Source organism: Solanum pennellii, chromosome 12, assembly GCF_001406875.1.
Source record: "Solanum pennellii chromosome 12, SPENNV200".
NCBI classification, from domain to species: Eukaryota; Viridiplantae; Streptophyta; class Magnoliopsida; order Solanales; family Solanaceae; genus Solanum; species Solanum pennellii.
This window is the reverse complement of record NC_028648.1, coordinates 77,924,022-77,939,935: the sequence shown is the minus strand read 5'-3', so window position 1 is coordinate 77,939,935 and position 15,914 is coordinate 77,924,022. Positions and strand designations below refer to the sequence as shown.

Genomic DNA, 15,914 nt, shown 5'->3' with positions numbered 1-15,914 from the left:
TCATTGAGATTCATGGATCATAATTTTAATTTTATATAACTTGTTTACCAATCAAACGATCGCTTATGATTTAAAAGAAGTGTTGGAATAGTCTCTAATTACTTTATACTAATAGTGTAATAAAAAAAAATCATTTTTTATGGCAATACAAATTTCAAAGTTTTGCTTAGCTGGCCTTTGTTGCAACTATTTGAAGATTAGGTTAATTAAGTTGGGCCCAACCAGCAAATCAAATGGAAGAGCTTTTTTCAAGAAATAAATTATGTGACACTCTGTAGACGATAAGGACAACTAATTAAACCATAGAAAACATTGTGAAGCATACCTAACTTTCATGATTATTATTTTTTACGGTGATGATTTTCGAATGAATTTTTATATACCTCAATCAATTTTATAAAGTATCTATTGTTTTATATTGATAACTGATATATTGGTTAACTCTATCCATTAAAATTAGAACAAATACCAATAAACTATTTGTTTTTATTAAAATTTAAGTAGAATTCTCAACTTATCACTTTATTAACTACTAGGTCACGCCCTTGAATAGAGACTTTCATAATCCAAAGCCTTCTTTTCTTTCTTTATCAAAGACAATGCATTGAAAACACATTTAAATTCGGTGTAATTTTTAGCTTCATCCTTAAATTAGTGGCAACCTTAAAAATTAGCTATACACTTCTAATCTTGTAACATGAGTGAATACATCCACAAACTCTATGTTAAAGAATGACAAAAGTCCCACATCGGTGATTAATGAGGTGAGTGGACTCCTTATAAGGCTTGGGCAATCCTCCTTCCTTTGAGCTAGCTTTTGGGGTGTGAGTTAGGCTTAAGACCTAATTTAACATGGTAGTAGAGTAGGGCTCATCTCACCCGATGTTGGGACCCCCAAAATTAAAATTGCCCACGCACCAGATGCTAAGCACTGGACGTGAGGTGGGGTGTTAAAGAATGACAAAAGTCCCACATCGGTGATTAATGAGATGAGTGGACTCCTTATAAGGCTTGGGCAATCCTCCTTCCTTTGAGCTCGCTTTTGGGGTGTGAGTTAGGCTTAAGACCTAATTTAACATGGTAGTAGAGTAGGGCTCATCTCACCCGATGTTGGGCCCCCCAAAATTAAAATTGCCCACGCACTAGATGCTAAGCACTGGACGTGAGGTGGGGTGTTAAAGAATGGCAAAAGTCCCACATCGGTGATTAATGAGATGAGTGGACTCCTTATAAGGCTTGGGCAATCCTCCTTCCTTTGAGCTCGCTTTTGGGGTGTGAGTTAGGCTTAAGACCTAATTTAACATGGTAGTAGAGTAGGGCTCATCTCACCCGATGTTGGGCCCCCCAAAATTAAAATTGCCCACGCACTAGATGCTAAGCACTGGACGTGAGGTGGGGTGTTAAAGAATGGCAAAAGTCCCACATCGGTGATTAATGAGATGAGTGGACTCCTTATAAGGCTTGGGCAATCCTCCTTCCTTTGAGCTCGCTTTTGGGGTGTGAGTTAGGCTTAAGACCTAATTTAACATGGTAGTAGAGTAGGGCTCATCTCACCCGATGTTGGGCCCCCCAAAATTAAAATTGCCCACGCACTAGATGCTAAGCACTGGACGTGAGGTGGGGTGTTAAAGAATGGCAAAAGTCCCACATCGGTGATTAATGAGATGAGTGGACTCCTTATAAGGCTTGGGCAATCCTCCTTCCTTTGAGCTCGCTTTTGGGGTGTGAGTTAGGCTTAAGACCTAATTTAACATGGTAGTAGAGTAGGGCTCATCTCACCCGATGTTGGGCCCCCCAAAATTAAAATTGCCCACGCACTAGATGCTAAGCACTGGACGTGAGGTGGGGTGTTAAAGAATGGCAAAAGTCCCACATCGGTGATTAATGAGATGAGTGGACTCCTTATAAGGCTTGGGCAATCCTCCTTCCTTTGAGCTCGCTTTTGGGGTGTGAGTTAGGCTTAAGACCTAATTTAACATGGTAGTAGAGTAGGGCTCATCTCACCCGATGTTGGGCCCCCCAAAATTAAAATTGCCCACGCACTAGATGCTAAGCACTGGACGTGAGGTGGGGTGTTAAAGAATGGCAAAAGTCCCACATCGGTGATTAATGAGATGAGTGGACTCCTTATAAGGCTTGGGCAATCCTCCTTCCTTTGAGCTCGCTTTTGGGGTGTGAGTTAGGCTTAAGACCTAATTTAACATGGTAGTAGAGTAGGGCTCATCTCACCCGATGTTGGGCCCCCCAAAATTAAAATTGCCCACGCACTAGATGCTAAGCACTGGACGTGAGGTGGGGTGTTAAAGAATGGCAAAAGTCCCACATCGGTGATTAATGAGATGAGTGGACTCCTTATAAGGCTTGGGCAATCCTCCTTCCTTTGAGCTCGCTTTTGGGGTGTGAGTTAGGCTTAAGACCTAATTTAACATGGTAGTAGAGTAGGGCTCATCTCACCCGATGTTGGGCCCCCCAAAATTAAAATTGCCCACGCACTAGATGCTAAGCACTGGACGTGAGGTGGGGTGTTAAAGAATGGCAAAAGTCCCACATCGGTGATTAATGAGATGAGTGGACTCCTTATAAGGCTTGGGCAATCCTCCTTCCTTTGAGCTCGCTTTTGGGGTGTGAGTTAGGCTTAAGACCTAATTTAACATGGTAGTAGAGTAGGGCTCATCTCACCCGATGTTGGGCCCCCCAAAATTAAAATTGCCCACGCACTAGATGCTAAGCACTGGACGTGAGGTGGGGTGTTAAAGAATGGCAAAAGTCCCACATCGGTGATTAATGAGATGAGTGGACTCCTTATAAGGCTTGGGCAATCCTCCTTCCTTTGAGCTAGCTTTTGGGGTGTGAGTTAGGCTAAGACCTAATTTAACACTCTCTTCAAGTTTAAGAGTATTTTTAACAATTTTATTTACTTTTCATTAAGATTTTGATACTCCTACAAACATATCATGTGATCGATCCGTAGGTAAATTTTAGTATAATAAATTAAGTAGAGAGATATTTTTTAAAATTATTAGCCATTCAAAAATAAATTAATAATTTACGTTAAATTCGGAGATATTTTTAGTTCACTAATGTAGTAGACTTCATAATTTGCCATTAACAAATCCATCAACCTTACAAAAAAGATTATAACAAATAAAATAAATTATTATACAACTAAGTGAAAGAAAAAAATAATAATTTTGTACCATATTTTATATTGGTTTAATGATGTGTTCTCCACTATAAAATAAGACAAACCTTATCCTTGTCTCATCACCTTACTTCCTTTTCTTGGATTCCATTGAGCACTCAATAATAAACACAGAGAGAAAAAAGTGAGTGAAGAAAAAAAAAATGGCAGAGAACAAAGAAGAAGATGTTAATCTTGGAGCAAACAAGTACAGAGAAACTCAGCCATTGGGGACAGCAGCTCAAACAGACAAGGATTACAAAGAGCCACCACCAGCTCCTCTGTTTGAACCAGGGGAATTGTCATCATGGTCTTTTTACAGAGCTGGAATTGCTGAGTTTATGGCTACTTTCTTGTTTTTGTACATAACAATCTTGACTGTTATGGGGCTCAAAAGGTCTGATAGTTTGTGTTCTTCTGTGGGTGTTCAAGGAGTTGCTTGGGCTTTTGGTGGTATGATCTTTGCTTTGGTTTACTGTACTGCTGGTATCTCAGGTTAGTTACTTAATTCTTGTTTAAAAATCTGGTTTTTTTGCTCATGGTACTGTAAAGTGGTAATCTTTTTATATTTGTTGTCACTGATTTTCATTTGGGGACTGTTTTTATGGATCTACTACAATACCCTCAAACCCCTTTGCTTTAATTTGTTTGTTTTAGTAGTTTGACTATATAAAAACAATAAACTTAGTGTCATTCCACACTATAAGAAAAGTGTGAATTATACGGGGTTTTCCTCTGAAAAATAAGTTTCCTGCGGATTTTTGTACTAATTCCTGGGAAAATCACCATGTAGTTCACCGTTTTCCTGTAGTGAGAGTCTGAAGTGGTTAAGATGTGTGCAGTTACCCCTATCTTAGAGAGGCTGTTTTCGATTGATACTCGACAACCTTCCTGTGAATTTTTTAAATGTTGATGAGTCTCTCCCGTCGTGAGCTAGCTTTTGGGGTTGAATTAGGCTGAGTGTGATTTTTTTAACATGTACTGATGTACTGAGTCTTTAAATTTGTACTGAAACAGGAGGACACATTAATCCAGCTGTGACATTTGGTTTGTTCTTGGCAAGGAAGTTGTCATTAACAAGGGCAGTGTTTTATATAGTGATGCAGTGTCTTGGTGCTATCTGTGGTGCTGGTGTTGTGAAGGGTTTTATGGTTGGACCCTATGAGAGACTTGGTGGTGGTGCTAATGTTGTTAATCCTGGTTACACCAAAGGTGATGGACTTGGTGCTGAGATTATTGGTACTTTTGTCCTTGTTTACACTGTTTTCTCTGCAACTGATGCCAAAAGAAGTGCTAGAGACTCGCATGTTCCTGTAAGTGTTGCTTGTCCTATCAATAACATTAGCTTAGTAGTGGTAGAGTACTTTTTTGGATCAAAGTTTTGATTTTTTACATTAGGAGGTAAAAAATGAGGGTAAAATGGTTTGAACTTTTGACTAGATTCGCTTTCTGTGTTATGTTGCTCTGACTCTATTCTTTGTAAACGACGAGCATCTATTGGCATTTATGAAGAGTGTGAGCAACATAGATTTTGTGTATGAGGAATCATAATATACAATTTTGTTAATGACAGATTTTGGCACCTCTTCCAATTGGATTCGCGGTGTTCTTGGTTCATTTGGCTACCATTCCAATCACCGGAACTGGTATCAACCCCGCAAGGAGTCTTGGAGCTGCTATCATCTTTAACAAAGACCAGGCATGGGATGACCACGTAAGTCTTTTAAACTTAGAAGCCGTCGAGATGACAAATTTGTTGTTGTGTGATGTCTTAAACTAAAAGTGTTGTTTTTTCGCGATAATTTTCAGTGGATTTTCTGGGTTGGACCATTCATTGGAGCAGCTCTTGCTGCAGTTTACCATCAGATAATCATCAGAGCTATTCCATTCAAGAGCAGCAGGTCTTGAAGAGTTGAAGAGACCTTTTATCTTATCATTTTCCCTGTCTGGTGCTGTTGTTTTTTGTGATTTTTCTACGTTTTCTCAGATGTTAATTATGTGTGTAAATTTATCAGGTTTAATGTTTGTATCTAAAGTTTTCTTTCTCCAAATCAAGTGAAAGATTCTTATTAACCACTCTCTCTGTCTCAATTTACTTGTTACTTTTCATTTTTCGAGAGTTAAACAATTTAAGCGTATTTTTAATCAAAGAATTTGCGAATGAAATCTTTATTTTTTTAAAAAAATAAAATTTATATATTTAAAAACTATGTAAAAAGAACTATATATCACAACAAATTGATAAGTTCAAATGTTTAAAATATCTATAAAATAAGTTAATAGTAAAAAATAAATTTATTTGAATTTTAAAATTTAAATAGTGTCACGTAAAATAATACGATAAGAGAGTATGTATTAACTAGAGTTGAGTGATCATCTCAATTTCCCATTCCTTTCTAAGCTCTAGTTTTCTTTTCCCCACCAATTCTTATGCAATGACAACTTCAAACGTTTGAAACTTCTTTTCGTATAATTTAAGTTTTGAGAATTACTGGTACCCAAAAAAAACAACGACGAGAAATTCACTGTAATTTTACGCGCAAACCAGCTTATCGAGGCAGTAGCAATAAAAACAAAAGTAATATAATAGTAATAGAAACCTAAATTAATGAAAAATAAGAATAAATGTTATTCTCTCCGTCTCATTTTACATGTCATTTCTTTTTGGGAAAAAGCATAGATGTACCCCGAACTATTATAAATGGTATGCAAATACCCTTCGTCATACTTTTGGGACATTGGTGCCCCTGTCATCATACTTTTGGGACATTGGACCCTTTCCGTCATACTTTGGGACAATGGTGCCCCTGTCCGTTCGTTAGAGTGAAGGGCATATATGCTCTAATTTATGGACGACAGGGACACCAATGTCCCAAAAGAATAACGGAGGATATATGCATATCATTTACGATAGTTCGGAGGTACATTTGTCTTTTTTTTCCCTTTCTTTTTATAAATAGTTGATCCATAGTACTTGTCATTTCATAAAATCAATGCATAAATTAGCATATTGTTCTTTTTTACTCTGGTGAGTTATTAGCGTTGAAATATACATTTTTGACCAACTTAGAAAAGTTAAGTAAATGATTCATGTACATTGATTATATTAATTAATCAACACAATGTAATTCATATTCATTAATTGAAAAGTTGAGTTTCAAAAAACTTAAATAAGGGTAGAACGGTAAAATTACATAATTTTTTTTAATGCAGTGCAAAGTAAAAATATGACATATAAAATGAGTGGAGGAAATAATACGTAGAAAAAGAAATACATCTGACTACGGGTGGCAATTGGGTGGTTTGGGTTAAAATTGAGGAGGATGAAAATGAGTCAAGACAATAAACGGGTCAAGATCCAACCTTACCCAAATTTGTTTGAGCCAAAATGAGTTAGGTTGAAACGGGTTAAGTAACAGGTCATAACACCCTCCTAATTTTTACTAAGTTTTAATAGTTTTATTTGCTATAAGCTTTTAGTACCAAATAAATTGTTATTATTATCATTTATTATAACTATATATAATATATTAATATATTTTGACATGATTTCTCAAAAACTAATATCAGCTCAACTTTTAAAGGATTGAAATTGATTGAGCTAACAAATCAGCGGGTCAATAACCAACCCAAACCTAAATGGATTGGGTCAAGTTGGAGGGGTTGAATTTGATTTTGCCACTCCTACATGTGGCTATCTATTAACTTATTATTCTAATTCTTAATCTCCATGTCCTTCTATCAAGAGTATGTCTACGGTCAGCACACCTAAATCACCCCACTTCAATACTTTTGTGCTCCATCCCTATTCCTTTTCAGACTCACTATGATCGATTTCTCACACCTTTTCACCAATACAGTTATATATCGATCCTCTTCGCAAAATATATTAAGCATCTATCATAAAACTAATTTAAACGTTTACAATTTACATAAAATAATAAATTCCAGAAGAAAGAGATGTGAAATCGACAATTCAAATGTCTTACTCATAGATCAATGGAGTAGACATTCAAAACGAGATACAAGGGAACAATTCTCAAATTTTGTCTAAATATTCTATAATCCAAAATCGAGCTAATCCAACTAATTGTCAACTTAACTAATTATAGTAGCTACTTAAAACTATTACTTCTTCCGTTTATGTTTATTTATTCATATCTGATTAGATATATTTCATAAGAAGTAATAAATAAGATAAAAAATAAATATATCAATAATTAGTCCAAATTTAAATAAATTGACGGATTTGAATTTGATTTTATCAAAGTCAAAATAGACATTAATTGCAAGTTGCCTTCAAGTTTGATTCTTGGACCTTTGGTAGCACTTCAAGTGGTTCATCTTTCATCCTCATCAACAACCAATTGTACAATCCACTTTACTCAAAACATCATTCACAATAAATGAAGAAAGCAAAAGGCATTAAACAATAAAAATAATAATTGAGGGTAAGATTAAATTTTGTAAATTATCATTTATTTGAATGAATGTTATTGCATTAATGTAAATATATACTTAGAAAAATTTCTATTAATTTTAAAATATGATTTTATTACTGCACAAACATATGGTATATCTGAGATCCCAACTTAAAAATCATTATTATTTTATTAATATTTACATTGTATCAAAAGGTTTAACTAAATTAAAATAGAAAGAAATTCTCATTTGAATATTTTTTATTAAAAAAAGATAAAGAGTTTCAATTATTACTCTCTTTCTCGGTCCATTTTACTTGTTATTTTTTTCTTTTATATATTCTCAAGAAGATATTAACTAAAAGGACAATTTATCTAAATCATTTTTATTTATTCATTGCATGTGCATTCAATTAAATACTACCCCTGTTTTTAACTACATTAATCTTCTCCATATTGAATAAAAATAAAATTGTTAATTAAATTATAGTATCTTTAACTTTATAAAATGATGCTAAGATTGTGTTTGGACATGCAAACTTGTATTATGATTTTAAGTCAGTTTTTGAATATGAGATTTGAAATTATGGTTTTATATCCGAAAATTTTCAAAAGCCTTCCAACTTTAGTATTATGATTTCGCATGTCCAAACGGACCATAACTAAAATGGACCGGAGAGAGTATTATACAATTTCATTTGTCTATTATGTATTACTTACCTTTTCTTAGTCAGTCTAAAATAAAATACATAATTTTATATATAGTAATATTTAACTTTAAAATATTAATTTTATTCTTAGTATGAAATGATTTATAGTCATACAAATATTTACTTCTTCGATTCTTTTTGGTTGAAGAAGAAGAAGAAAATTGACAACTGGAACATGTCCAACAAAACTGACTGACGTATCTGCAACAAGTGTTGATAAAGAAGGAAGCTGATGATTGAAACATATCAAAAGTACAGGTTCAACGAAGCTGACTGACGAGTTTATAACACTACTGAAGAATTAGAGTCGCACTAGGATTCGACTACCTATATTAATTAAGATTATGTTTCGTCTAGAATTATATTATGATTAGGTATATAGTACAATTAAGATTAGGTTATTTATAATTGTAATAATAGATAGGTGTTGTGATAAAACTCAGTAATTTATCAATTTTTTGAGGGTTAAATGATATAAATTTTGACTAACATTTTAAAATATATTTTCTATATGAAAAGAATTGCAAGATATATTACTTTCTAAATATATTTTTTTGAATATTTAAAATATCAAATTAATATAATCTAATTTGCATTTAAAAATTATCTGTATTAATTATGGAAAAGTGGATATAACTTAATTAAAATAATTATCAAATTAAATTAACTCGTATAAATTGAAACTAAGAAATTCCCACTTCTCTTCGTCTTAAAAGCAAAAAAAAGAGAACGTCGTGTCCACGGTTTCAATTTTCAAACCCAACTTGAACGTCTTCGCCAACTGTGTAAGAGGAAACTTCGCAAGCGTTTTCTTTACTCTTTTGCTTAATTTGTATGACTCTCAATTTTGTTTATATCGACTAACATTGACTTAGCAAAAGCTCATTTTTCCCCATTACATTGACTGAAAGCAAAAAAGGAGATTTATCTAGGGTTTCTGATTTGCAATTTCTCTCATAAATCTTCAGCAGAGATCAGATATGGCGTCGCAAGAGTATTTGAACAAGATGCAGGTTCGACAGAATTATCGCAACCTTTGGCACACTGATCTTATGAGCACAATCCAAGCTGATACTCCTTGTAAATCTCTACTTCCTTTAAATTGTCTATATGGAATTCCGATGAAGATTATTATGTGTATTGCTTATACGGTTTTTTATTTTGTTTTGTTTTGTTTTGGTTGCAGATTGCTGCTTTGCTTTGTGGTGGTACGTTTGTGTTTTTTTTTTGTTTTTCATGATGTATGTAATGTTGTTGATTTTTGATCTATTGAATGTATGCTTATTGTTGAATTGAAACTGAAAAAAGATATTGGTAGTTTATAGGAGAATTTTATGTGTGGATTGTTGATTTGGATGGAACGAGTGTTTTGCTGTGGTGATTTGACTTAGTTTATGTGTGCTCCTTAGAATTGAGTAATATTTAATGCTTAAAAAGCTGTAGCTGAAGTTTTCTACTTAGATGTTTATGTCTGTCTGATTAGTTAATCTGGATGTAGTTTAGTAGTACCTGTTTTGTTAGATCCGTTTAGTTTTCGACCTGGCCTGCCTGCCTGCTACTCTAACTAATGGATGTAGAGAGATTGTTTTAGATAGACCCTTGGTCTTCAAGGAGAGCTTTTTAAAGTAGTTTGAAAAAGGAAATATGGAGAAGAAGAAGACATGGCAACCAAAAGGAGAGCAGTAAATAACACTCAGGAGAAAAGGAACAATGACAACATCAAAATAATGCGCCAAGTAAAGTGAAAACAGATATGATGCTCCAAACTACCACCATTGTAAAAAAAAAGAGCCCAAACCAGCACCATTGAATGTGAACCAAGTGAAGAGAGAGAAAATAGACACAACAAATGTTCCAGTGAAGGGCACTTCTATTTTAAGCTTAATTTGATGTTTGATTGAGAGCTGTTATGCAAATTAAAATGTTTAACCTAGTATGTCCGAAGATATGGAAGAGCGTAACATTCAGCTTATTGTAGTTACGTATATCTGGATTATCCTTTTTTTGAATGTCTCATGTACATTTATTCAGTAAACCCAACTTATCTAACAAGTTTTAACTTGCTAAGAAAGTGAGCACCAATTGATATTTACGCCAATTGCACCAAAAGGAATGGAAGGTTGTTTCTTTTCTTGACTTGGTTGGTAGCTGAATTATCTCTCTGCTTTCAATCTGCCTGCCTGTGCAGTCACAAATGCTTGTCCTGTTAAATCAAGCAGAAAGTTAAAGCGAGATACTGTAAAATATGGTGTTGGATTTTGGGAAGGGGGACGGGGTAGGGGTTGCTGTTGTAGTCGAAAAGAGGAATTGCTTACTGGAAATATCTTGGTTATTTAGGGGATATCAGTTAGAGCACTTTTAATTTTAAATATACTGAACAGCAAGAAATAGTGAAGGATGTTTTCCTCTTATTTTTTAGTGTATTTGTTTTTAATCCCAGTTTGCCCGTGCTTTCCACAAAGATATTAATGACTCTTATTTAGCTGTAGGCTAAACTTGCATTCATGTACTCTAGAGATTCTACTAAAAGGAGAATCATATCACCAAATTGATTAATCATCAATTTCACCGTATGTCCCGCAATACATGTGTTATTGTGATTAGATTCCAAGATATTTATTTCTAACATTCTTTAACATGGAGGTTGAGGATTATGGTAGATAGTTGGTAGATAGTCAAGTGTTTTCTCTTTTCTCAGAGGTAGATGCAGGGTCTAGTCTTGAGAACCCATATCTGTTCTCTTACTAGTATTAGTACTTTTTTGCTAGCATCATCACTTTCTTCAATTGTATTATACTATTGTTGTTTTTTCTTCTTTTTGTTTTTTTGACGAAATTACTACTGTTGTTTTTTACTTTGGTTATCCTTACTATTATTACTGACACTACTTCTCTTTCTTCATTATTTTCATTGTAGCTTTTGTTTCTTGCATTTCTCTGGAACTTGTTCTATAAACGATTTTCTTGAGTTGAGGGTCTATGGAAAACAACCTCTCTACCCCATAAAGGTAGGGGTAAGGTTTGTGTTCACTCACCCTCCCCAGACGGCCAGACCCCACTTGTGGGACTATTCTGGGTTTGTTGGTTGTTGTATCCTTTAACTGGATTCTTCCTATACATTTCGGGTATTATGTAACTAGTGTTTTCTTCTCTTTACTTCAAGAGATAACTCCTTTTAGTAAGTTATATATTTGCCTTACTAACTTCTCAACTCTGCAGTGCACCATGTGCATCATATTTGCTTCGGAAACGAGCTCTCTATGGTGATATGACAAGGTATGACATTTATCTTTCATCAGTCTCTTGTGGTACTAGCTTTGGTATAATGAAATTTTCTTTCTCACAGGTACACATGCTGTGCGGGTTATATGCCCTGCAGTGGTCGTTGTGGAGAAAGTCGTTGTCCTGAGTTTTGTTTAGCAACTGAGGTGAACACCAAGTTGATTACTTTTTTTTTTTGCTTACTACTAGAATGTAAATAAAATATATGTAATTATAGTTTAAAATTGTTTTGATTAATTGTAATTGAATAGAAAAATATTCTTAAGTACAAAACTGTTTATTTTCTTTACTTTACCTGATCAAAACTTTATATGAGGAGCGTCATGCATCCGTGCTAATTCTTTAGTTTTTCCGCATGGCGTCAGAGTCGCCACATCTTTGTAGAGAGTTACAAACTTCCACGTACCAGTAGGCAGTCATATGCTATATGCTATATGCTTTGTGCTGTAGTTTCCGGTGCTCTCCTCTCCTCTGATAATTGATGCAGGCTCCACCTTGTGATGATCTTTACTTACTCCCCTTTCAGAAACTTGTGATCCTCTTTTTCTGCCCACCAGTGCCACTCCTCTTTCCAGTGACCAGCCCCACTCTTTGCGATGATTAGCATTTCTCTTTTTTCTGGTGACGGGTGCTCTCCACTGTTCTTTGGGTGTTTGGCACTGCTCCTCTCTTCTCAAGTATATCGCTTAGGCGACTGATGTCCTTTTTCCTCGGACGATTGGCACTGTTCCTTTATTCTGCAGGTGAATTGCACTGCTCCTCTCTTCTTCAGTCAACCAACATCTTCTCTTTTTTTGGACGACCATTCTAGTCGCAACCTTCCAGTAGTTCCCCGGTCACACTCGGGAAACAACGTTCTGTCTTAAAAAGCAAGCTCAAGTTAGTCATAGACTGTTCTTGAGTTAGAAATAGGAGAATTTTCTGATGGCTGCCAATAAGTTTTAAGTTTTCACCTTGAATGTGTGCAGCATAGGATATCAAACATTATCTTATCCTAACTGTGGTATCTACCTATAATGCCTATAATTTTTGTGGGTTGTATTTTGAGACTGTATGTCCCATTTTGAGCTTCAACCTCCCTGGTATTGCCTCGTGTGCTTTAATATTCTGATGCAGTGATGGATTATCTATCTTTGAAACTACCAGGTTTTTCTCTGCTTTGGAAATTCAGTGGCTTCCACCCGCTTCATGTTGCAAGATGAGTTCAACATACAAACAACGCGATGTGATAATTGCATTATTGTAAACTCTCTCTCTCTCTCTCCAAGTTCCCCATTTTACTGGATTTGGAGTGAATCCGTAAGGTATTTCGTAACACATCTCTTCCTGCTTTGTAGGGTTTCATGTTCTGCCTCCAACAAATTGCTTGCATATTTTCAATTGTTGCTATGATTGTTGGAAGTGAGGAGATCCAGGAAGCTTCTCAGCTGCTGTCATGTTTGTCTGACATGGTCTACTGCACGTAAGCTTCTCTATATTCGCTCTATTCCTGGACATTATCTTCATATATAGTTTTCTGATAATCCTTATTTCTATTAAAAGTAGCTCAAAATTCTTTCCTAAATATGTTGCATTTTCTTGATTGCAGGGTTTGTGCCTGTATGCAGGTAAGCAAGAAACTCGATTCAACTTTATTAAAACATGAAATGCTTCTCTGATATGTAACTATAATTTGTCAACATTTATGCGGAAAAAATGAAGTTAAAAAGATACTCATCAAAAAGATCGAGGAACTTACAAGCAACCTGAGCTTGTAAGCTTTCCAAGGTTTCCTATTTAATAATTTACATCTGAGATTAGTATGTTTGATGAGCGATGCAGACACAACACAAGGTTGAAATGGACAAGAGAGATGGCAAGTTCGGTCCTCAACCAATGGCAGTGCCACCCGTGCAGCATATGTCACGACTAGATCAGCCTTACCCACCAACTGTTGGATATCCTCCTCCAGCTTATGGTCAACCACCTCCACAACAAGCTTATCCAGCTCCTCCACAACAAGCTTACCCAGCTCCAGGCTATCCGCCTGCTGGCTATCCACCCACGGGCTATCCTGCCTCTGGTTATCCACCTCCTGGCTATCAGAAGTGATCTTCTAAAGGATTTGGTGCGTATTTCTGGAATTAAAAGAAACCTGGAAATGAGTTTATCTACCGTAGCATGAACAGAGTGTGTATTTTGTATAGATTCATTGGTGGATGGAAACCGTAATTGAACTTGTGTGCTGAGGTTTTCTGTAGATTCTCTTAACTGATGAAAACATCCCTCTGCATCTTGCATCAAAGTTCTATTGGTGTTTAAATTTGAATTGCTATCGTGATGTGTCCAGTTCACCGTATTTTCTTGGTGTTTGAATTTATAGTTGTGTCGTTATATGTGTCAAAGCTCACAAATCCATTCAGATATAATTGGATTGCTGTTATTTGCAGTACTTATTTAGGGAAATAGTGAATTTGAACTTCTTTTCCCTTTCCTTCATCTTCCTAATGGTGTTGACAAGAATCTCTTCGATTTTTCTCAGTTCGGATTCTTCTCTGCAACCCGGGAAGATGAAGAAGGAGATTCATCAAAGGGATCAATAGTTTAACCTACAAGGCACCAAATATTCAGAGTGTAACCCCAACATCTTCCACTTATACTTAGCCTTTTTCCCTTTAGAAAACCAAAAGGCAAAGTTCGAGGAGATGGGGGACTTTACTCCACAACCATGTCATAACGATTTTCGACATAATAATGTCGTAGCAACGAAAAAATAGGGATGACAATAGAGCGGTGATGGTAAAATAAGGTGCAGGTTAGGATTCAACTTTCGCTAAGATTCGATCCCACAATTATCATGTTCTTGCATCTTCTTCATGTTTGCATACCTTATTTTCACTATTTTTACGTGTCATATATTTTTTTTTTAGTGTTTTTTATTAGTTTTATTTATATTTTCAGATTTTAACATTTCGTATATTACATTATTTGTACAAATGTGATCAAGTTATTTTGTTTAGAAGTTTTTACTAATGTTTTCTTTTCTTTTCTTTTATTTATTATTTATTATTAGATTTTTCATTTTACATTATTAAAACAATACCTAACTATTTGTTTGACTACTCATGCATTGGATGGTAGGGGTAAATATTAAATTTTTTGGAGAGTGAGTAGGGCACCGTCAATGTGAAATATCATTTGTAAAACTCGTTTGTCCTATTTTCACTAAGGAAGTCATTTTTCTCATTTCTAAGAAACTTAACAAAAACTATTTCCAAAAATTTTGACTAATCGAATATGAGAAAATTGGAAAATATATTTTCCTTTGTACCCAACACATTCTTTGTGACGAAAAGGGTGACATGGAACTTGATACTCTATTCATTTTAATTTGTTTGTCTTCTTTTAACTTGACATGAAACTTAAAAAAGTGAGTAAGATTTTGGATCTTACGATTTAGAATTACAGATATGTCAAATATATTGAAATATTTTTAATCTTATTATCTTAAACGTGTTAGTTAAAAAGTTAAGTACTAACACATATAGACAGGATCCAATTTATCCGGCTAAACTTCCTTCAAAACCAAAAGGCTAAAGTAAGGCCCATGGGTACATGTGTGTTTGTCTCCACAAATACAATATATAATCATGGATATCTTATTGGGATAAAAAATTATAACAAGCAAAAATAATGATACTTGTTTCTAACTATACCGATATTATTAACTTCACAAAATATAGCAACACTAATATTGCAAATCATATAAAATACAATGACATATATTGACATATACAATATGTTCGTAGAAATGATCTCTTCTAATTTCTTTTGTATAAAAATGACGATAAATAAATAAATAAAAAAAAGGTTTGTAAAAGGATACAAAGTTAAATTTCCCGTATGTTTCATTTGCATGTTACATGTATGTCGTATATAGTTACTGTATATAGTGATACACATGACATAAAATGATATACTCGATATATCATGTGTATATCACATGTATCTTTTGTGTATATTATTGTATATGTTTTTATTTTTGTTGGAGAAAATCGAAGAATCGATAAATACTTTTTCTAATGTGTTCAACACGAAGTAATTACCATTTCAAATAATGTTGGGCAAATTTTTCAATATGGCATTTGTAACGACCTGTTTAGTCGTTTTGAGCAGCAGATTTTATTTCTGGAAAAACTGGCTGAGACGACGGATCCCACGACGGACCGTCATGGGCACGACGGACCGTCGAGGGGGTCTCGTTTCAAAACACTTAGAATTCTGAAATTTGGGTACTGAAATCGACTCTCTGAACTTCGCGACGAAATGGCAGGACGGACCG

The 15,914-nt window shown here is 34.8% G+C and overlaps 2 protein-coding genes across 5 annotated transcripts; both read left to right on the top strand.

Moving 5' to 3' along the window:
* Positions 1-3,167: 3,167 nt before the first annotated feature.
* Positions 3,168-5,251, top strand: LOC107007234 (probable aquaporin PIP-type pTOM75). The gene is made up of 4 exons (XM_015205762.2): positions 3,168-3,676; positions 4,199-4,494; positions 4,755-4,895; positions 4,991-5,251. Exons 1-4 carry the CDS (start codon positions 3,346-3,348, stop codon positions 5,087-5,089), a joined length of 867 nt encoding a protein of 288 aa, XP_015061248.1. The 5' UTR covers positions 3,168-3,345; the 3' UTR covers positions 5,090-5,251.
* A 3,737-nt stretch (positions 5,252-8,988) lies between these two features.
* On the top strand, positions 8,989-13,931 carry LOC107007552. 4 transcript variants are annotated; one of them, XM_015206221.2, is made up of 9 exons: positions 8,989-9,097; positions 9,284-9,392; positions 9,499-9,520; positions 11,531-11,587; positions 11,658-11,739; positions 12,740-12,835; positions 12,931-13,055; positions 13,182-13,200; positions 13,415-13,931. In XM_015206221.2, exons 2-9 carry the CDS (start codon positions 9,293-9,295, stop codon positions 13,682-13,684), a joined length of 771 nt encoding a protein of 256 aa, XP_015061707.1. In that variant the 5' UTR covers positions 8,989-9,097; positions 9,284-9,292; the 3' UTR covers positions 13,685-13,931. The 4 variants fall into 4 exon arrangements, with proteins under 4 accessions (XP_015061707.1, XP_015061706.1, XP_015061708.1 ...); XM_015206220.2 differs by having other exon boundaries at positions 9,281-9,392; XM_015206222.2 differs by having other exon boundaries at positions 9,041-9,144; positions 9,281-9,392.
* The last annotated feature ends 1,983 nt before the right edge of the window (positions 13,932-15,914 follow it).